Consider the following 22440-nt stretch of genomic DNA (forward strand, 5'->3'; position numbering starts at 1 on the left):
AATTTTCTAAACAACATTCTCAATTGAAAATCAAGGATAATCTATTTTGGTTCTAGCACTGTATAGCTCTAATCCCTCATTCGGAGTTCCAAGAATACGATTTAACAGCGCAATATCAAATTCGATATGGATTTTCCCAACACTTGTAATAATTTTATCCGAGATTTTTATATTTATATTCGAATAAAAAAATCTTAACTAAATTTTCATAATATTGCTCATTAACAACTAATATATTTTTCCAGCCCATAATAATAAGAAAATCTCTAAGAGATTTGTCGCAAATTTCTAAGTTAGTTAAATTACTAAGATTAACAAAATAGAGAAGAATGATCGACCTTGACATGAAATTATCGAGAAATCGTTTCCGAAGCAGGGGACGCGGAAAATGAGTCAATATAAACTCCGAATAATCACCATAATCTTCCTTGCGCTTCTTGGCCGCGGGTTTCCCCCCATTTTATTTCCCTTTCACTTGCTTTCTTCAACCTCTCTCCATTCTCCTCAAAGCCGAACATAAGTGAAAATTGAAGGAGTAATGGATGAATAATGATTTGAATGATTGATTTTTTAACAAGAAAATGAGTGAAAGATGAAGAAATTTAAGAGAGAAATGGAGAAGCACTATTCACGCGTGAGAGAGAGAAAGATGAATAAGTGAAGAAATGATGATTGAGAAGTGTTTAATGAAGGTTAAATGCATGGGTAATGGTTTGAAAGATTGATCTTGACATGAAAAAGAGTGAGAAATGAAGAAATTTTAAGTGGAAATGGAGGGGGTATGTTTGGCTTTGAGAGACAATGGAGAGAGGTTGAAGAAAGTAAGTGAAATGGAAATAAAATAGGGGGAAACCCGTGGCCAAGAAGCGCAAGGAAGATTATGGTGATTATTCGGAGTTTATGTGAACTCATTTTTCGCGTCCCTTGCTTCGGAAACAATTTCTCGATAATTTCATGTCAAAGTCGATCATTCTTCCCTATTTTGTTAATCTTAGTAATTTAGCGAACTTAGAAATTTGTGACAAATCTCTTAGAGATTTTCTTATTACTATGGGCTGGAAAAATGTATTGGTTGTTAATGAGCGATATTATGAAAATTTAGTTAAGGTTTTTTTATTCAAATATAGATATGGAAGTCTCGGATAAAATTGTTACAAGTGTTAGGGGAATCCATATCGAATTTGATGTTGCGTTGTTAAATCGTATTCTTGGAACTCCGAATGAGGGATTAGAGCTATACAGTGCCAGAACTAAAATAGATTATCCTTGGTTTTCAATTGAGAATGTTGTTGAAAATTTGTCAACAACGTGACTTGTCCTCCGAGTTTTGTCAATCTCTTTTAAAATCTCAAGCCTTACCTTTTTAAATTATAATCCTTCATTATGTTCTTCACCATGTTATAACTCCTAGGTTTGGACATACTGATGAAGTTAACTATTTAGATGTAGCTATATTGAATTGCATTCTTGAGGGTAGGGTGCTCAATGTTGGTTATATTATTCTTCATCATATGCTTAGCACTCCATGTATAGCTAAAAGATCTCTTGCTTATGCTAGTATTATTACCCTCATTCTTAAGTATTTCCGAGTACTTATAACCGAGCCAACCTTTTTGAATCCAATGGAATTAGGAGATGAAGTAATAGCAAATTTGAGATTTATATGGATGGAAAATAGATGGTATAAAGACTGGAGATACAAATTAAAGGTTACTGAGATTTGCTCCTACAGATCATCGTTTCTTTAACGATGTCCTTCTACCACACAAGCTCCCTGATCTCAGTGTTCCACATTGCTCACATCCTCCACCTTCCGAGAGTCCTTCCCACTCTACTTCAATTGTCTTCGAGGATCCGATGCAGTAGTTGTTGACTAAAGTGGATTCTCTTTCCGAGCAGCAAAGCAAAATTCAATCCTAGCTTGAGGCCTTTCAAATTCAGTCCATTTCGAAGCAACAACGACTATTTGCGTAGCAGCAAACAATTATTTGATCAACAATATCGTCTCTTTGCTCAACAACAACAGTTTCTTGATGGCCAGCAACAACTTTTTGCAGCTCTTAAATTTCCACCACCATCCCCTTCATCACATCCACCATCTCCTTAGAACTCTATTTTATTTTCAGTCATTTCACTTTGCACTACATCTCTACATGCATTATTGTTTAAATTTAAAAATGATTGTTAATTGATATTTGGACATGTTATGTTTGGTGGTTGATGTTTTTTGAAATCTTGTATTGTTATAATATCTTAGTTAATTGCATGCTTAATTTATATATGTTTCTTGATTAATTATTGAGGTGCTCTTTTTGGTATAAGCATGAATTTCTGGTAATTTTGATGATGAAGGGGGATGAGTCATGTATTTTTTAATTCAAAGATAGGTAATAGTATTTTGATCTTGAAGTCTTTGTGTATGGTTTTGAAATATTAAGGGGGAGTACAAATTATCATATATTCAGGGGGAATTTTTGTTTTGAACTTGATTTATATGTTGAATTATAAATGCCATGTATTAAGGGAGAGTATAAATGTCAAAATACATGAGATGTTTGTCATCATAAAAAAGTGGGAGATTGTTAGCCTAAAGGCTATACATAATGTAATTTTGATGATAACAAACATGTGTCTCAAGTGATTTAATAAATATTGTATTTAACATTTTTACTAGTTTTTTAAGGATAATATTTATGCAAGTGAAATCAAGTTGAAGACACTCAACGGACAAATTATTATCATAAATTCTTGTAAAGCCGGTATGATTTAATTGATGCATGATTTAGCATTTAAGAAACTCAAGGGATTACCTTAATTAATTATTTTTCATAAACTAAAAGATTTTATATTTATAAGATAGAGTATTTTGTGGATTTGAGTAATTTGGACTTAAATGAAAAATTTTGCAATCTTTGAATTTAATAAATATTATTTTGAATTCCGGAGTTGAACTTTTTTGTAAATATTTGAAATATTTTGCGCCATACTATAATTTATGAAAGTTTAAGGACCCAAGTGTAATCTAAACATTTGAAATCCAAAATTGGACAGAGTGAGCGGCTAACCGCCTGAGGCTAGCGGCTTGCTGCCTGAGCAAAATCTCATATTTTCAAATTTTGGACTAAAGTGAAAGGTTTTGAAAATTTTGAACAATATAAGTATTATGCAAAATTTAAAAAAGGATTTCTTTGAAAAATACTATTATATTTGGGGCCATATCATAATTTCATAAAGTATTGAAAATGACAAGTATTATTTAAAAATTTTAAAATTGGACATGTTTGCAAAGTTTTATGACGTTTTGGGCCATAATGTAATTTAAGTATAACGGTAATATCACTATTATGAGCGGCTAGCCGGATAAATCAAGGGGCTAACTGCTTGGTTGGGGGAATTTGTTTATAATGGTTAGTTTTTGAGTTTTAACTATAAAAACTCAACTCCAGTTTTATTTTAAGGACTAATGCAAGCATAAAAAAGATCGTAAAACATATATTGAGCTTTCAAATTGCAAAATCATCATAGATTGAATCATTATTGTGTTATTATTTGCATAACCACTCTTAAAGAGAGTTTTTGTTGTAATTTTCATTTCTTATCAAATTATGGGTGTACAAATGTGAAAAACACTTGGGGTGAAAAGATTGGAGAGATAATCTTTTGATTGTAAAGGTTCATTGACACATTGGAAGTCAATTGTAAGAACTTGAAGCCTTGAGAGACTTGGATAGTGAAATCCTCGAGCTTGGTTGGCTTTGAGGCGTGGACGTAGGCGAGGATTGCCGAACCACATAAAAATTGTTGTGTTTGTTTTATCTTCCCTTTTTTTTATTATTGTGTTATATTGAATTTATTGTTTTTGTATTTGATTAAGGCAATAGATTAAATTGTTGTGCAAATTGTTTAGCATAAAATTTAAAAACTCAATTCACCGCCTCTCTTGGGTTGCATAACTTGCATTTCATATTCTTGACCTGACCTTTTGATTATTCAAAAGAAATTTTTCAGCGGAGCTTGGAAAGACTCATGGTTTTTAACTGGTGGGGATTGAAAATTTGGGATTTTTATGACATAAATCCCGAGTGCTGGGTTCGAACTGATTTTTGTACCCCATGTAACTTATCTAGGTGATGTTTTAATATATTATTCTGTAACTCCACTAACCCTGTTTTTTTTTTCTTTTTTTTTGTGCAATGCGAAACATGCCTCCCTCTGTCATTTCCAATGATGAGAGAGATCCACTACTGAATGTCTTCAATATTTCAGTAGAATATAGATCTTAGGACTATCTCTCCTAATCGGTTTTTTTTTTATCAATATTGGCTTTCATCTCCTCTGCTCATCTTTTAACCCCTCTTAGAGGTGTGCTTTTGGTTTTATCAACATTTTTATAAAATGATAAGTTCATGTAATAATGCATATATCTCTATCCTCTTTTTTTTTTTCCCTCTTTTTCGGTCATGTCTTTAGGAAATGATGGTACTTAGAAAAAGAAAAAGATTAATAAGTATCCTCTCGCACAGGGAATTCACAAAGGACAAGATAAAAAAAATTATTGAAATCTGAAGATATTACTGGTACGTTAACTAAGATGTTGAAGGAAGAATTAAAAGTAGTAAATACTCACCAAAATTCAAATGACTTAAACTTAAGAAGTAAAGAAAAGAAGAGAGTTAGTAGTTGGATGGAAGAAATAGCAAACAATGTACATATAAGTGATGAGTTAGCTTCGTTGTTGTATGGAAGAGATATCGACCAATATATATAAGTGAGAGTTAGCTCTTTTTAGTTTTAAAAATCAAGCTCCAAAAAGTTAGGGGCAATTGTTATCAGGAATAGTGAAACATGCAAAAGTAGTCATGCACTAAAAGTGATGCATGCAAAGTTACCATGCACGTGAAAATGATGTATACAAAGTTATCATGCACAAAAAATGAAGCGTGAATCAAGTAAAAGTAAAAAGAGACTATGGAGCAGGACGCATAAATAAAAGTAAACAGAGAGCATGGACTATGGAGCATGAAGCAGAAAGTATAAGTAAAAGTAAAAAGAGAGCATGGAGCATGGAGTAGGAAATGTAAGTAAAAGTAAAAGTGGAGCATGCATAGTAAATTGAAGCAGACAACGTGCATAGTAGAATGAAGCATGTTGGCTGTCACAAAACCAATATAATCGTGGATTCAGAAGATAAATCTAGAAGTACTGAAAACCAATTTGAGAAGAAAATAAACATAGACTTAAGATAAAACTCTAATTAAGTAATGAAAGCCAATTAGAATAAGGAGTTGTTAACGACTTAGAATACCTAAAAATTGTACTACAAATAGAATGCTCTTAATGCATAAAAGACACAAACAAATCTAGAGGTAAAAAGCTAAAAAAAAAAAGAACAGAAATCATTGTAATTCTTATTAAATAGTGAAGGTTGTACTTTCGATTCCTGTGAACGTAGGCCAAGTGTTGGCCTACGTAAATTCTCTGTGTTTTGTTCTTAACATTGTGTCGTTCATTTATAATTTTCTAGTTGACTAAGAATAAGCGTCAAATAGTTACAAATTAACCAAATGAATGGTTTAATCTCTTCTAATCTAGTGTAAATCTGTGAATATGTATAACCAACTTGATTGACTTGGACTAATCTTTTGCTTATTATTATTGGTGCGAAGTTTGAAATTGCTCTTGCCCGTGTGAATAAGCATCGAATTCCTTCATGCAGGAGAGTAGAAATTGTTAGGGGGTAAAAGAATTTAAAAAAAAAAAAGGAATAGAAAGGATGATGAGAGATCATTCCTTAGTTTTTGATTGAAAAGAAATGAACCAAATGACGAAGAAGACAAATGATGTATCCTTATAGTCGTAGGCCACAAAATCCATCAAAGATAAAATATAATACCTACTAAAAGGAAATTAAAAAAATCATATTTTATCCTTTCTGTAAAATAATAATAATAATAATAATAATAATAAAATAAATAAATAAAAGTATTTGAAATCTATTCAGATTCTAAATACATATGCTTTGCTGTTTGGTCTGGATGTATGTCAAGCATTAGTTTGAAAATTTACTTTATTAATATTCGAAGAAACATCCATCCTTATTCAAGAGACATTAATTTCATGAGGTTCAAATTGATCCCCGCAAACAAATGTTGAGGGTATGATTTCACTAGGGTGCTTAGTGCTTTCACGTTATCAGAAGCACTTTTCTTTTTGTATATTTCAAAACCCATTAGAAATGAAAACTTTTTTATCCAAATATATATATATATATATATATATATACACTTTAAATATTTGACATATACAAGGCTCCATCACTTCTTGTTGGTCACGACTCACTTGGAAAAATAAAGTTGTTTTAGTTAAGATTATCATCAAAAGGTTTTTCAACTAAAATCTTTTTTCTTATTTAAAAAGTCACATTAATAAAAGGAATCTTAAAAATTCTTTGAATGAAATTTTTTAGATAAGATGGTGCTAAAAACATAAAAATAATATTTTATTTGAAGAATTATTTATGGAGAATCTTTTAGAGTTTTTAATTTAGAGACCAATGCTTATTTAGTCCTCATGTTTTGGACTAAATATTCATTTAGTTTTTATATTTTGAAAAGTATCTAAAATTTATCTCTACTGTTAAATATGTTACATTTTTATTTTTATTTTTTCTTTACTTTTACAGCAATCTTTAAAATAATTTTTATTCACAAGAATTAAATTAATTTTAAAAGTAAAATAATAGCAAAAAATTTTTACATTAATTTTTATTTAAATTTATAGTTAATTTGATAAAAAAATTTATAGTTAATTGGATAAAATAACTTTCTTTTTATTAATGCTTCCAAGATTATTGCAAGAATATTTTTGTAAAAATTAAAAAAAAAAGGAAGTAAGGATAAAAGTGTAATATAATTAACAATAAGGATATTTTGAGATATTTTTAAACTATAAGGATTAAATGGTCATTTAGTCTTGAATATTGGGTGTAAATAAATATTTATCCTTATTTTTAAAGAAAAATTGATGTTAAAATATAAATAAATTTATATTATTTTAACAGTAAAAAAATATAATTAAATAATATAATTTTATTTTTACTTGAAAAATCTTGTAGAGTTTTTTCATTTATTTATCATATAAATAAATAAATATTTAAAAAGTTAAATTGGACAAGCCTTTGGTGTGCCCAAGCGTCCAGACATAACAGCAGGTGCACAACAGTGGCGTGGTAATTTGGTAATTATCTTATTTCCCAAAGCTGACGCGATCTTCTCTTCTCCGGCCCAGCCAGCAGGAGCTTCAATCTGTATCTTTCTCAGAAACCTTAAATTTACAATTGATTTTCCTCATCGGTCATCACTCAGTGAAATTAAAATTAGGGTTTCTGATTTTGCAAATCCCTCCAATTGAAACTCACCACGAAAAGATTCAATTTTGAGACTAAATTTAGGGTTTTTTGTTATGATAAGATTCGATTTCAATCGGGCATCTTACGTGTCGGATTCGAGCAATTTCATTATTATTCAACGGTCTCATTCTCATTCATCTTTCTGTTATTTCCGTTATTATTAATAATAATTGGTTATGGATTTCGACGCGCACGGTGGCAACAAGCGCGTGTTCCATCGACTAGGAGGAGCTGGTGGTGACGGCGGTGGCGGTGGGCTCTCAACGGCCGATACAAGGCAGAAAGTATGTAACTATTGGCGCGCTGGAAAGTGTAATCGGTTTCCATGTCCGTACTTACACAGAGAATTGCCACTGCCGCCGGCGGCAACAGCTAACGGTGCTGCTGCGAAGCGGTTTGCGAATAACACGTGGGGTAGAAATAATAATTTTAATAATCATAGCAATAATTATAGGGCGGGTAATAGTAAAAATAGTAATATTAATAATAGGGCTGTTATAAAGACGGATATATTGTGTAGAAATTGGGTTCAAGGGAATTGTATGTATGGAGAGAAGTGCAAGTTTTTGCATTCTTGGACTGTAGGCGATGGTTTCAAGTTGTTGACTCAGCTTGAAGGGCACCAAAAGGTAAATTTGTTTAGTTTTGTTTTGTTCAAATTTTAGTTTGTTGAATGTTTTTGGAGATTTAACTGATTGGTTGATTGTGAACAGGTTGTGAGTGGGATTACTCTGCCATCGGGTTCAGATAAGCTTTATTCTGGTAGTAAAGACGAGACTGTTAGAGTTTGGGATTGTGCTTCTGGACAGGTTTTTCTTTTAAATTACTTTTCTTTTCTTATTTTGTAAGTTGAATTAATTTTAGTTCTTATATGAGTTAGCTTGCTTGTTGGAATTTAGTTTTTGATTTTCTGCTCGAACTATGAATGTATGTCTGAAGGAAAAGGTGGAATAGAAAGAAAGTTATTGGTCGTAAACAGTTGATACTTGATGCATTTTGTCATAATCATTAATCAAATGTAAATATAGATGCCTTGTGTTTTCATTTCTCTACATTGTCTCTTTGTATCGCAATTGAGAAGCTTATTAATTAGCGGCTGATGGTCTTTTTCTTTTTCTTTTAGTGTGCAGGTGTGATTAATCTTGGTGGTGAAGTTGGTTGCATGATTAGTGAAGGTCCTTGGATTTTCATTGGTGTAACAAATTTTGTCAAGGTAAATTATATAACATTAGAATTTTTTTTTTTTTTGGGGGTGAATTTCATATGGTTTGCAAGCGTGAAAGTAGTGTCAATATAATGATACCTGGGTATGTGATGATATTTCAGGCTTGGAACACCCAAACTAATACTGACCTGAGTCTTAGTGGACCTGTGGGACAAGTTTACGCAATGGCTGTCGGTAATGATTTACTCTTCGCTGGTACGCAGGTAATCGGTTTTACAAGTCGATTATTCGTGTTTTCTTTCTGAATTGTCATGTTTTAAGTTTACTTCTTTTGTTGGCAAATAGTTTTTCGTTGGGGCTTCTAGTTGTAGGATCCATGGGTTGAGTGCACTATGTCATGAATAATCAGTTGCGAACCCTGTTATTGAATGTGGAAATTGTGATAGCCAACATTTCCAAGTGTACCTACAATTTTGAAGAGTGATTGATTGCATGATATCAGCTACCAATGACATGCATTGACATATACACCTTTTTTTTCACTTAGTTAAATGTTTGTTTGTGCATCGTCAATCTTGCACACTGAAAGCCCTTGCATACTAAGTTGTCCATGCTTCTTCTGCCTCTCTCTGCCCCTGTCTCTTTCGTACTCTGCGCTTGTTTGTTTGGAATCACCATGTACTCCTGACTAATAAAACAACATCCTTTTGTGCAGGATGGGGCTATATTGGCATGGAAGTTTAATGTTACCACCAACTGCTTTGAACCAGCTGCGTCGCTCAAAGGTCACTCTCTTGCAGTGGTATCTTTAGTTGTCGGAGCTAATAAGCTTTACTCTGGTTCCATGGACAATTCAATAAGAGTAAGTTAGATTTCATATCATGTTAATTCTGATACGAACTTCTAGTTTTTTGATGAATAACCTGCAGAGATTGTCTTTCCTTCTTTTAGGTGTGGAACCTTGAAACTCTGCAGTGCATACAGACTCTAACAGAGCACACTTCAGTCGTGATGTCACTTCTTTGCTGGGATCAGTTTCTTTTATCATGTTCATTGGACAAAACAATAAAGGTTTTTGCCATTTTAATGCTCATTATATACATTTTTCTTTGGGGGCAAGTTACAAAGCTGTACCGATTTTATTTGTTTTTGCAGGTGTGGTTTGCTACAGATAGTGGAAACCTGGAAGTGACTTATACTCACAATGAAGAACATGTATGTTTTTCTCTTTCTCCAAATCTGGTTTTCCTGTTTTATTCATGTTCTATTTTAACTTGTGATCTTGAATCTGGTTGCCAATATTTTTAGTATTGATATTCAAGTATTTGATACGTTAAGCTTGTGATGCATGGGGTAATAATTGTAATTTATATATCATCTACTACTTATTTGGTTCCTGAGTTTTTTCTAAAAGAAAACACTCCAATGGGAATAGGTGTTTTGTTGCAAGTGTTGGTATTGTATTGCTTCGTGGTGTGCCGTCAAGCCCATTCATCTGCAATGTTAGGCTCAGAATTAGAGAAGCAAGATATTCTGGTTCTGTATGTGTGCATGAGAGATTTGATTAAAGAATAGTTTTTCCCTTGTGTGCATATTAAACTAGAATAGTGGAAATTTTTTTTTTTGGGGGGGGGGGGGGGGGGGGGGGAACAGTGAATACTTTCTCTTCTGTATTTCACGGAGGAATGGTTTAAAATTCACTTTGCTCTTCTTTTATTGTAATGTTTGTTTTCAAAATACGGAACGCGTCTAGAATACTAGTAGTTTATGATATTGTGATCTGGCTGCTGCAGGGAGTGCTTGCCCTGTGTGGAATGCCTGATTCAGAAGGCAAGCCAGTCTTGCTGTGCTCTTGCAATGACAACTCTGTCCGCTTCTATGATTTGCCATCGTGAGTTTTCTGTAACCATATGGTCTTTATTTTATTTTCCTTTTCTCATTCAAATTGGAACCCTTCAGCCAATTTCATGCATGCACAGTTGCTTTCCTAACTGTTTTCTATTATGCTATTATGGTCTAGGTTTGCTGAGAGGGGTAAAATTTTTGCCAAACAAGAGATTCGAGCCATTCAGCTGGGCCCTGGCGGTCTGTTTTTCACTGGTGATGGGACTGGTCAAGTGAGAGTGTGGCAATGGTGTAACGGGCCGGTTGCAACTTGATGACCAGTGCAATATCATAAGTGCCATTATGTCTTTTGACTCGTCATTATTCCATTTCCTTTTATTCTGCTTTATTTTTGGGGGTCGTTCTGATATAAGTTTGCCAGAGAAATTGTTAGTTGAGAATGCCGATTTTGGCCTTCTAGCTGTAGGTGCTCAAACCCATTGTCACTTTCTGTGTGCCATAGTTTCATACATAAAGCGCACCCTTTCAGTAAAGGAAATTGTAAGTTTGTAACCATTCCAACTCTCCATATAGCGAAGGTTTTTCAATCATAATATTTTCTGAGTTTCATCAATGTGCGTTATTACACATATCTTAAATAACCATTGTCCTTTTTCCTTAATCTCCATAGCTGTGTTCTTTCTTTCTTTTTCTTTTTTTTTGCATGAACCAGTTTAATAAACCTTAAAGAACTTTGTCTGAATTTGATCAAATGAGGTCACAGCTAGCTATGCCCTGGAAGCAGGAATTTGTCTACAGCAAACACAACTCACGGCTGAACCAAAGTGGTAACTTAAATGTCTTGCAGGGTAATCATCTGTTAACCGGGAAACCTTTTGATTGGCCTTCAAATGAGCATACACAGAAGGATGAAGAAAATATAGCACAGTGCAGACAAGAAAGAACAAAAAACTTGAGAAATCTAAATTTTATTCTGTAATAGATAGAAATAAAGTAATATGCTCAACTTTGGTTCATATTACACGGCGACAATTCCATTTTATTTCATCTTTTGCCCAAACGTTTACATGTACGTTGTATTTTACAGATTAAACATGACCTTGAGTGCAGTTCGTTGTATTTGACAGATTAAACATGACCTTGATTGCAGTACATTGTATTTTACAGATTAAACATTACAGATTAAACATGACCTTGATTGCAGTACCACCACGAGCACTTGTTTCAAAGGCCTCTTCCACTTCTTTCTGGGAGAAACCAAACCTATGCGTGATAAGGGGCTTTACATCAATCTTTCCGCTTCTAAGGAACTCCAGACACAGTGGCCAGGTGTTCTTGTAGCGAAACACCCCCACCACATCCACCTCCCTGCATTCACAATTATGCTCATAAATTTAAGGGTAAAAGGTTCAGACGGATTTTAGTCCAATTAAAAGCTGAAACGTGTTTTTCAGCTTAAGAAGTCATTAAACATATGTTTCGAGAAAAGGAAAGAAAAAGTCATTAAACAGAAACAATATACAAGATGGTTTGTGAAGGTTGTTCTTGACATACCATCATGTTCTATTGGATAACATACAACCCAAGCACAAGAATTTGTTTACATTCTTCTTTCAAGTCCATTGATTCTAGGACATTCCAACTTTTATTCAACAACTTTTGTTTACCATTTTACATGTTCTTAAAAATGATGGCTTTATGATCTTTTTGGTAATTGTATTCAACTTTTATTCTCTCATTTTTTAAATCTATTTGTTCCCAATCCAACAATGAAATGCTCCTTCCACGAATTTTTGTGTTTTTTTTATTTGCATTTTAGAGACTTACGGGTCATTTGTTTTTTTGACTTGACTTAATTGACTTAGTTTTATCAATTAACTCATTAAGTTATTAAGTTAATTTTTTTAAATTTTTTACTTAATTTAAAAAGTCTTAATAAATCATTGAAAGATATTCACCAAAATATTCGTATTTCATTAATTAATTTTCATTCTTACCTGAATAAAATTTAATAATTAGTATTATTACCCATCTCCGTATAACTTGTGATAATATATAGTGGTAGATTATTATTATTTTTATCTTTTTATTTTCTTCAAACTAGCATTATTTATCTTCATAATTTTTTATAAATATTTTTCATATAAAAACATCATAAACTATAATAAAATTGATTAATATATATAATATAGAATATTAAAGAGTTGTATTCAATTGAATATAATTTATATTATGATAATATATTATCTTATTTATATTTTTTTTTATTAGAAATGGGCTCTCAGGGAGCTAAGGCAATACTAATCGGGAGTGTGCAATCCCATACGCATCCTTACAAAGTATGCCAACAATTTCTGGAGGAGGAGAAAGAAGAACATGCAAACCTATAGGGAAATTTAAGCTATAAGTAGCGAGAAAATCTGCAGCACAATTTGCCTCTCTATACACATGCTCAAGTTGAACGATCTAATCCTGTTCTAATAATTTTCGAATAGCCTTGATAAGGGTGGCATCTTCATTTTCTGGAACAGAGGACATTGTCAACAAATGCACTACACTCTTGTTATCCACTCCAACTTGAACACGCCTAATACCATTTTCTCATACCATTCTCAAGCCATGCAGCAGCCCCCAAAGTTCAGCCGAAAGGACTGAACACGTTCCAAGGTTCACTATAAATCCCATGATCCAATTTCCATTACAGTCACGAAGCAAACCACCAGCTCCAGTCTGACCGAAACCTTTCCTGGCACCATCCGTATTTAAGCTAACACTCGGCCAAACAGGGGCTCTCCAACGTATCATTTTCTCCACTTTCTTTTGCTTGACAGTAAAAGGTTCCTTGATACACCTTAGGATCTCATACGCCCGAGCCTTAATATCTGTAACTATAAATCTACTATCCCACGATCCATGGTTAAAGAGTACATTATTTCTCCAATACCATAGACGCCACACTGTCACTCCAAAGCACACTCTCCAGTATTCTTGACTTGCAGTATTATGACCTCTCACCAGATTCATTTGGAGCCAGTCCTTCAGCAGCCATAGGAAAAAGTTAGGATGATACTGACTCGGCAGAAGCTGAAGCCAAACCCTCCTAGCTGTAACACAATCACGGAGAGAGTGAAGGATATCCTCAATCGACCCTCCACATCGATCACAGCCAAACCCTCCTATAAAGCTCCTCCCGAGTTTTCAAACGACCCTGCAAAAGAAGCCATAGAAAAACACGTATGCTTTTAGGGCCCTTCCAGTTCCAAGCCAAACGCCAGTCAATCTGAGATCCACTGCCCATAGACTCATCCAGCAACTCATAAGCAGCTCTTACCGAAAATATTCCATTAGAGGAACCCCCCCAAAAATAATTGTCATTGCTAAAGGCAGCTGTTGGCGGATGAATTGCAGCAATCTTTAAAAGGACATTGCTAGGTACCAAGTGGCTAAACAAAGGCCAATTCCAGTTACCAGATCCATCCAGAAAATCCATTGCCCTTTTGTTTAGTAACTCATTTGGGATTGGTTGAATCACAAATTCAGCTAGAGGCTTTAGACTTGTCACCCAACAATCCCCCCAAAATCTAACTGTCTCCCCATCACCAATGTTCCACCAAATGCCCCCTCGAGTTTTCTCCCAAATATTTCCCATTGCTTTCCACAGAGGGGAACCATACCGAGTAGGCAAACTTGTAGGAACCTCATAAGCAGCACTTGATTGCTAAGTTTAGTGGGTTCAATAATCAAACTCCAAGTATTTTTCATAATGAGTGCATGGTTCATAATCTCCAGCTTTTTAAAACCGAGGCCCCCTTTAGACTTTGGAGTGCAAACCATATCCCAACTAACTAAACTCATTTTTTGGTGTTCAGCCGATCCACTCTAAATAAAACGCCGACATAACTGATCAATCTTCAATTTTATACTTCTTGGCAGGTTGATGGTTTGCATTACGTACACAGGAATGGCTTGTAAGACTGATTGTGCCAAAGTAATGCGTCCCGCTAATGATAGATGAGAAGCATTCCACCCAGACAACCGCTTATCCACCGTGTCAATAATATTCTGGTATGTTTGCTTCGAAACCCTATTATGGAGCAACGGAACACCTAAATACTTACCTAAATTATCCGTCGCTGAAACTCCAAGTTCAGAGCTGATTCTGGATACCTCTATAGCTGAAATATTTTTAGAAAAATAAACCAAAGTTTTTGATTTATTAACCTTGGCTCCTGAGCTCACACAAAACTCTTCCATAACTTTGTTAATTATGCCAGCTTGCTGTCTAGATGCCTCTGAGAGCAATAATAGATCATCCGCAAAGAACAAGTGACTCAAAGGGGTTCCTAGTTTCGCTAGCCGAATTAGTTTCCACTGGCCTTGCTGTATTGACCTCGAAATCCCATGGTTGAGGCGCTCAATACATAATACAAAAATATACGGCGAAAGTGGATCCCCTTGTCTAACACCCCTACAAGGGCTGAATTCTGAGGTGAGCTCGCCATTCCAGAGAATGTTCATCCTAGCTGTAGTAATACAAGCCATAATGAGATTAATAAGCCCAATCGGTAAATTCAACTCCTAAAGAGTATCATGAATAAAATTCCAACTAAGCCTGTCATAAGCTTTCTCTAGATCCACTTTTATTGCCATAAAGCCTTGACGTCCTTTTTTCCTCCTCATAGAATGAATAATCTCCTGTGCAACTATAATGTTCTCGGTAATATGGCGACCAGGAACAAAACTAGCTTGATGAGGACCAATTAAATCGGGGAGGATCTATTGCATTCTATTAGCTATAATCTTGGTGATCGTTTTATAAGCTACAGTGCAGAGGCTTATAGGATGATACATCTTAAAAGAAGTGGGGTTCTCTAGATCCACTTTTATTGCCATAAAGCCTTGACGCCTTTTTTTCCTCCTCATAGAATGAATAATCTCCTATGCAACTATAATGTTCTCGGTAATATGGCGACCAGGAACAAAACTAGTTTGATGAGGACCAATTAAATCGGAGAGGATCTCTTGCAGTCTATTAGCGATAATCTTGGTGATCGTTTTATAAGCTACAATGCAGAGGCTTATAGGACGATACATCTTAAAAGAAGTGGGGTTCTCCGTCTTAGGGAAGAGGACCAGCAGAGTTCTATTTATTTTAGTAGGAATATATTGAGATCGAAAAACATCCTTGATTACCTTGCAGAAAGACTCACCCACAATATGCCACTGAGTTTGGTAAAAAATGGCATGCAGACCATCTACTCCAGGGGCCTTGAAAGGGCTTATACTAAATATAGCCCGCCGAATTTCCCTTTCTTCAATTTCATTAGCTAAATTTGTCATTTGATATTCATCAATTGGAGGGAAGGTACCACATACTTGATACAGCTCATACACTTCTTGATCCGATGTGTACAATTGAGAGAAAAAAATTGGTAGCCTATTTTTTAATGTCTTCTATGTCATACAACCATCGACCATCATCTGCTTTGACTGCATCTATTCTGTTGTGGCGTCGTCTAGTGAGAGTTTTTTTGGTGAAAATAAGCGGTATTACGATCACCAAATAATACCCAATCCCTTTTCGACTTCTGCAGCCATAACAATTCCTCCTGCATCAAAACCTCTTCCAACTTTCTTTTAAGATTATCCTTTAAACGGTGTAGACTCCGCAGAGGTCTCTGTTCTAAGGCTCTTTGGACTCTGCCAATTCTAGCTAACAATCTTTTTTTCCTTTAAAGAATGTTCCCAAAGGTCTCCTTATTCCATTGTTGCACTTGCTTGGTAAACTTCGAAGCTGGTTGATAATAAGAAATATCATTATTCCAATTATTTTCCATAAAGTTTTCAAACCTCGAATCTGTTAACCAAGCGGCCATGAAACGGAAAGGCTTTGGATCCTTACTCTTTCGGCCATATTGATCAAATCTAATTACCACAGGGCGGTGATCTGACTCAACTTTTGGAAGGTGAAGAACTGAAGCGTTAGGATACTTTGAAAACCAAGCCTTGTTACAAACTACTCGATCGAGGCGTTTTGACAAAGATCCACGCGACCAAGTGAACCTGGGACCCTTAAACTGCAAATCATGAATCCCATTATTATGAAACCAATCACTGAAGTGTTTACAAACACCACTTGTTGTAACCGACCCCCCCCATCTTTTCTCCTGAAAATAAAATTGAATTAAAATCTCCTCCAACGATCCAAGGCTCATTCGTGTTAGCCGCAAGATGATTAAGACGGTGCCATAGCTCACCACGGATAACAGGAACTGGGCTAGCATACACTGCTGTGACCCAAGAATTCAGTACATTATTACTCGAAATTTTGAGATGTATAAATTGCTTGTGATTAAAAACAATCTCAACATCAAACCGATCTCTCCACAACAACCAGATTCCACCCGAAAATCCTACAGCTTCCACTCTATGAGAGCGATCAAATCCACTTGCTTTAATGAAGTTGTCTACTTTTCTTCCACTAATTCTCGGTTCCATAACCACAACCATATCCGGATTGTAACTTTGCCTGATGGACTCAAAAGCTCGTCTGAAAGATTGGGACGCCGCTCCCTGCACATTCCAAAACATTATTGATATTACCATAAATAAATATGTACGAGTAAAAAGGTGGATTTTATAGCTACTGTCCATGAGGTTGCGCTGGATACTCCTCGGGCGTTTCCTTCACCATAGACTCTTCATCTTCAGACATTCCATTTTCTACGACATCAGTTTCTGTTAATGCATGTTCCAAAAAATCATTCTCAATATTCTCTGTGATAAAACCACTCATATCGTCAGGGGGATCATTTGGGTGAGAGGAATGTGGAGGAGGTTGATCATGTTGGCCAGCTGCAGGCCAAACATTCGTATCACTGTTCTGCCCCGGTGGTGTATTCGGCTGAGGAGAGCAGAATACCGTTGTATGTTTGGTTGGGTCTAAAGTGATATGGATGGATTTTGTAATATGGTTAGCGGAAGTTGCATGGGTAAAAGGACAAAAGATAAAGCGGGGTTTTGCATGGGAATTATAGTGGACAACATTTATATGGCTATTTGAAGGATCTTGGATGGAGTCAGTATTTTGAAAGGGATTGTTTAATGTGGAGGCCTCGAGTCGGTTTTGTATAATCATAACAACTTTTTTCCTTTGCTGCCGTCGGGTAGCACTCTTTGAGAGGTTGGCTTTAAAAGTTATTGTGCTAGGGTTACTGTTACTGTTGGTAGCTTGGAAATGGCCAGGTATGTCAGGCAAAACATGCGGTTCTGTAGGTAGTCCATTAGATGTCTCCTCAGGGATTTGCGCAAGGACTTGAAACCTTGATGCATGATTACCTTGTTGCATCTTGTTCCGATTTAAAACATCACCATTCTCCTTCCCAGCATTCGGACGACGGCCCCTCTTGGATGCAATCATCCATGGCCCAAACGGTTCAAGGTGAGTAGCTTCCTCCCTTTTATCCTCCTGTGGTTCAGTCATCTCGGCTCTTTGTTGATCTTGGCTATTTGTATAGTCTCCTGTAGGATTCCCATCATTTGTGTTACTGCTGCATGTGTCACTATGGTGTCCATATCTGCCACACTTGAAGCAAATAACTGGTAATCCTTCATACTCAATCTTTTGAACCCTTCCATTGATTTTAACTTGGGAGACTAACGGTTGCACAAGGGAAATCCGAACAGCGATTCTTGCGAATTTGCCTCGTGTCGATAATTTAGTATTGTCGTCAAACTTAATGACCTCCCCAACTAAATGGCCAATTTTTTGTAGAGTTTTCTGATGATAAAGATGCATAGCCAGACCAGGTAGCCGGATCCAAACAACGGCATGAATCAAGTCCGTGGTTTTACTGTCAAAGTCAAGCGTCCATGGCTGTACTGTTAGGTAATGACCTAATATAATCCACGACCCTTTTGTCAACGCATCAATAGCATCTCCTGCAGCACGAAACCTTATCAGGTAGTAGTTGTTTTCCAAATCAATTACTGAAAAACCCATCGAAGGTTTCCACATACTAGCCAATCGGGCACAAAGGGCTCTATAGCCAATGTTCTTTCCCAACAGCTTTACTACAACCGAGTTCTTCCATGGCTGAATTAATTTTTCTTGTATCCTGGCCGAGAAAGTTATATATGGCATTACTCCTTCACAATTCTCAGTCACGTCACCTTCCTCAAACTCCCAGTCCTCCTCACTTCCTTCAACTCCATGTGCCTTAAACTGTGAGGGTCCAACTAGCGTCTCCTTATATGTAACTGGTGGTGGGTTATCCTCATATGTTCCTTCTTCCCGCATCCGAGCCTTTTTTGTTGAGCGAGTCGCCTGCAACGGCGGCGGAAAATCCCTTGTAAAACTAGGGTTTTTTCCTGCTCCGAGGTTTTCGGAGCTTCCTGTCATTTTAGCATAAGCCTTATTTTAATCCGTAACTATTGCTTTTTCTATGACTAGGGATCTTTCTTATTTATATTCTTTGAGATATTTATTATTTGTTTAACATTTTATAATTTGTAAGGGAATAAATGTAAAAATATTAGTTTTTATATTTTTTCCAAGTAAAAAAAAACCTTAAAATCTATTTTATTGATTCAGACAAAAAAAAATACCATTCAAATTCAAATATTCAATTTTATTCAAAAATTAAACTACTTCAAATTTATTCATATTTCAAAAAAAAAAACAAACAAACGACACGTCAAGGTGAATTTGCTGAAACCAATTAAAAACTTAAAGTAAATAACGGAGTAGCCCAAAACAATAAAAAAAAATGAAAAAGAAAACCGTAAATCAAGTACCTTGCAGCAGCTGGGGTGAGTGGGACAGTCATTTCACGATGACCCATCCCCACGAGGCAAACTTTACCACCTGCACGAGTAGCACTCAGTGCTGTTGACATGGTTTTGTTAAAGCCTGCACAATCAAAGCTCACATCTATTCCTGTCCCCATGGCTTTCTGTATCTTTTCCACTTCTTCAGCTATGTCCTGCAAAACACTCGACTCATAGCGGTTTATTCAAGCAGAAAAAACAAGCTTGAGGAGCACATGATCAATTTTCAAACGAACCAAAGCTCAAGCTCACCTCTACTCTGATAACAAGAATAATGCAGATTAGAGTGGTCAACTTTCAAACAGAAAACAAAAAGGTACTGGAAACAAAAATGAACTGAGGAAGTTGGAACAAGGTATTAATGCAACAGAGTTGGTTGAACAGAACATGTTGTTATGATGATTAAGAGAAAGGGAAGGATTGCGAGCATGAAGATTTTGAGATGTCTTTTACTTTTCTAAACTCTTCTGCTGGGCAATGGGCAGTAATATACCTGCAAATTTGTTGAAACTTTAACAATATTATCTGCACCAAGTTTCTTTGCAACAGATAAACGATAGTCATCCACATCCACAATGACAATTCTAGGAGCTCCAAAAGCACGAGCTGCTAGCATTGTGACAAGTCCTATGGGCCCTGATCCCATGATAAGCACATTTGTCTCAGGACCGATATTGGCACGGCGGCAGGCATGAACACCAACACTCAAGGGCTCACACATAGCCCCTTCCTCCAGGCTCACATTGTCGGGCAGCTTAAAACATAGGTCTGCAGGATGCACCACCTATTATAGAGAAGAAATGCATCTTAGTCATTATGTCAAGCAGCTGATCAATTTTGATAGCAGCCAATTTCATTTCAAATAAAAGGAATCAACAAACATTGCCAGATAAAAAATATATGACAAGAGGGAACAGAAGATCAAATGGGAACTACACAATTGACAGTAACCAGTATGTTTTTAGAAGAACAGGTAAAGTGACACCACTATTTATGCAACAGAATTCACAAGGACATAGATCGTATTGTAGTAATAATATAAGACAATAAAAAATCTCAAACAGTGAAATTTATAGAATAATAATGTATGTATAGTAATTAGTACAAAATCTCTAAGAGAAAGGGAAAAAAAAAACTTGTCTTACAGTGGAATTTTCTTTTATCTTGTAATGAAATTTTTTTGTTCTGTAGTGATGGTATATACTAACCGTAGTAAGTATAACACAGTTTATGCCCTTGTAAATTTCAGTAATGATAAAGTCAGTCTACCATATTTCTCATCTCATAGTCCTATAGAACTTAGTTCAAAATGTAAATTTTCAATCAACCTGATTAGCCAGACAACCATGAACTGGCGGACTTCCAAGACCTTTCGACTCTGGACACAAGTTGTATCGACCTCCTTTGCAGTAATCACATTGCCAGCAGCTGATCCCTGGTTCCAGGGCCACACGGTCACCGGGCACCAAAGTCTTCACCTCGCTTCCCACCTTCTCTATGACCCCAGCACACTCATGCCCAATCACCATAGGCTCTTTCACTACAAAATCGGCAAGCCTCAAGGTCTGCAAAAATACACAAACATTCAACATTCAAGTATTATTTTGAATAACATAAAGTGAAAATATTCCGTTATTAACATTTCTCAGCAATTTGACAGAGTAATTGCCATAATAATAATAATAATAAATTAAGGGAAGTTGAAGAGGGATAAACAAATATACCTTGAGAAAATGCACATCACTTCCACAAACACCAACGGCTTTCATCCTGACTAAAACATCATAAGGTCCTACAGTTTACAAATAACTAACAAAGATGTTAAAACAATCAGTTTGAAATACATTAATTGTGAGTGATAGTTAATTCAATTGTAAGAGGTATAAGATAAGCTGTATTGGAAGATGTGTTTTTATTGTTTTTCAACCAAAGATCTCTCTTTAGATATATATCAATCTAACAAAGTTCATATCTTCAACCAATAAACAAACTCCATAACACTTCTAAGATACAAGACAGAGATGAAAGAAAGATAAAAATACCCAGAGAAGGAAGCTCCAAAGGCTGAATCTTGAGGGTGTTGACACCCATAAGCCAAGCTGCCATGTTAACTTCTTCTCCATCTTCCTTTTCTCCTTGTGACATCCCTCCCTTGCCCATATTTGCTTTTCACTCTTCAAAAACACAAGTGCACAGCAGAGACTTCACTCTGTACACTATCTAATAGAGATTATGGTTTCTCTTTTCAAAGGGATAACGTGCTTACGTGGAGAGAATTTATCGGTTTCAGAACCGTTGGTTGTTTGTTAATTTTGTTTTTTTCAGAATTTATGGACCCCAAAATCCAAACTGTGCAATAATTGTATCTTCATAAAGGAATCAAAATCAACTACATGTATGTGGGAGGTGGCTAATTTTGCAAAATGGTATGAAAGAATTGTACGGTACTATGGACTAAAAGAAAGCCAATAATTTGATTTTCATGACTTCTTTTAATGAATATGGTCACATGAAATAATATTTTAAAATTCATATAATTTAAATAAATTAATAATGGGAGGGAAGGGAATACCTGTACAAAAAGGTGACTATAATAATTAAGAAGTTTGTTTGGCAGGCACAAGGGAAATGAGATGGGAAAAAGAAAAGAAAAAGGAGGCAATTTTAACTAGGATCTAGTCAGCTTCACTTCCAGGGGATAATACGAGACACAATAACACTGTGTAAAAAGAGATAACGAAGGGTGGTGATGGTGAAGGTAAGGCAATCAGAGATAACGAAGGAGACGAGAATCAGAACACGGCTGCTTGGAATCAAAACTCTGAAAATTCAGCCATATCATTTGCCTACCCTAGATATTATATTTTTATCTTCTTCTCGTTATTCTATACGCACAACTGTGAATTTAATCAGATCACTTGTCATGCCGTGCCATGCCAAAAAAAAAAAAAAAAAATTTGTGTAATTTTTAGGTCCTCAAAACGTGAAAGTACGAATTAAGGCTCTTGGAATATGTGGAGAGGGGGGATTGTCACTTTCTCCCCTACACTAATTAACATATATCATTTATCTCTTTTTTATTTTTATAATTGTCAAAAACTCCCTTGACAAGCTGACAACATAAGTTTATAATATTGCCTTTATTTTTAACAATTCTTTTATTTACATTTATTATAAATTAAATAAATTACAT

General features: G+C 35.4%; 2 protein-coding genes across 6 annotated transcripts; one reads left to right on the forward strand and one right to left on the reverse strand.

Moving 5' to 3' along the window:
• The first annotated feature begins 7177 nt into the window (after positions 1-7177).
• Positions 7178-11570, forward strand: LOC102615090 (zinc finger CCCH domain-containing protein 48). Of its 4 annotated transcripts, none has more exons than XR_008051673.1 (10): positions 7178-8037; positions 8122-8217; positions 8532-8621; positions 8735-8836; positions 9289-9435; positions 9525-9644; positions 9729-9788; positions 10367-10464; positions 10594-10958; positions 11175-11570. XR_008051673.1 is itself a non-coding variant. In XM_006490246.4 (9 exons), exons 1-9 carry the CDS (start codon positions 7585-7587, stop codon positions 10730-10732), a joined length of 1305 nt encoding a protein of 434 aa, XP_006490309.1. In that variant the 5' UTR covers positions 7178-7584; the 3' UTR covers positions 10733-11031. The 4 variants fall into 4 exon arrangements, 1 of the variants encoding a protein (XP_006490309.1); XR_008051671.1 differs by having other exon boundaries at positions 11182-11570; XR_008051672.1 differs by having other exon boundaries at positions 11266-11570.
• On the reverse strand, positions 11437-22096 carry LOC102614310 (sorbitol dehydrogenase-like). Of its 2 annotated transcripts, none has more exons than XM_025102626.2 (6): positions 21290-22089; positions 20972-21039; positions 20576-20812; positions 19741-20031; positions 19215-19402; positions 11437-11786 (listed from the first exon to the last, which is right to left on the reverse strand). In XM_025102626.2, the coding sequence occupies exons 1-6, from the start codon at positions 21405-21407 to the stop codon at positions 11594-11596; spliced, it is 1095 nt and encodes a 364-aa protein (XP_024958394.2). In that variant the 5' UTR covers positions 21408-22089; the 3' UTR covers positions 11437-11593. The 2 variants fall into 2 exon arrangements, with proteins under 2 accessions (XP_024958394.2, XP_052289415.1); XM_052433455.1 differs by lacking the exon at positions 11437-11786 and adding an exon at positions 14122-18812 and having other exon boundaries at positions 21290-22096.
• Positions 22097-22440: the final 344 nt, after the last annotated feature.

Source organism: Citrus sinensis, chromosome 9 (assembly GCF_022201045.2).
Source record: "Citrus sinensis cultivar Valencia sweet orange chromosome 9, DVS_A1.0, whole genome shotgun sequence".
In the NCBI taxonomy this organism is placed as follows: domain Eukaryota; kingdom Viridiplantae; phylum Streptophyta; class Magnoliopsida; order Sapindales; family Rutaceae; genus Citrus; species Citrus sinensis.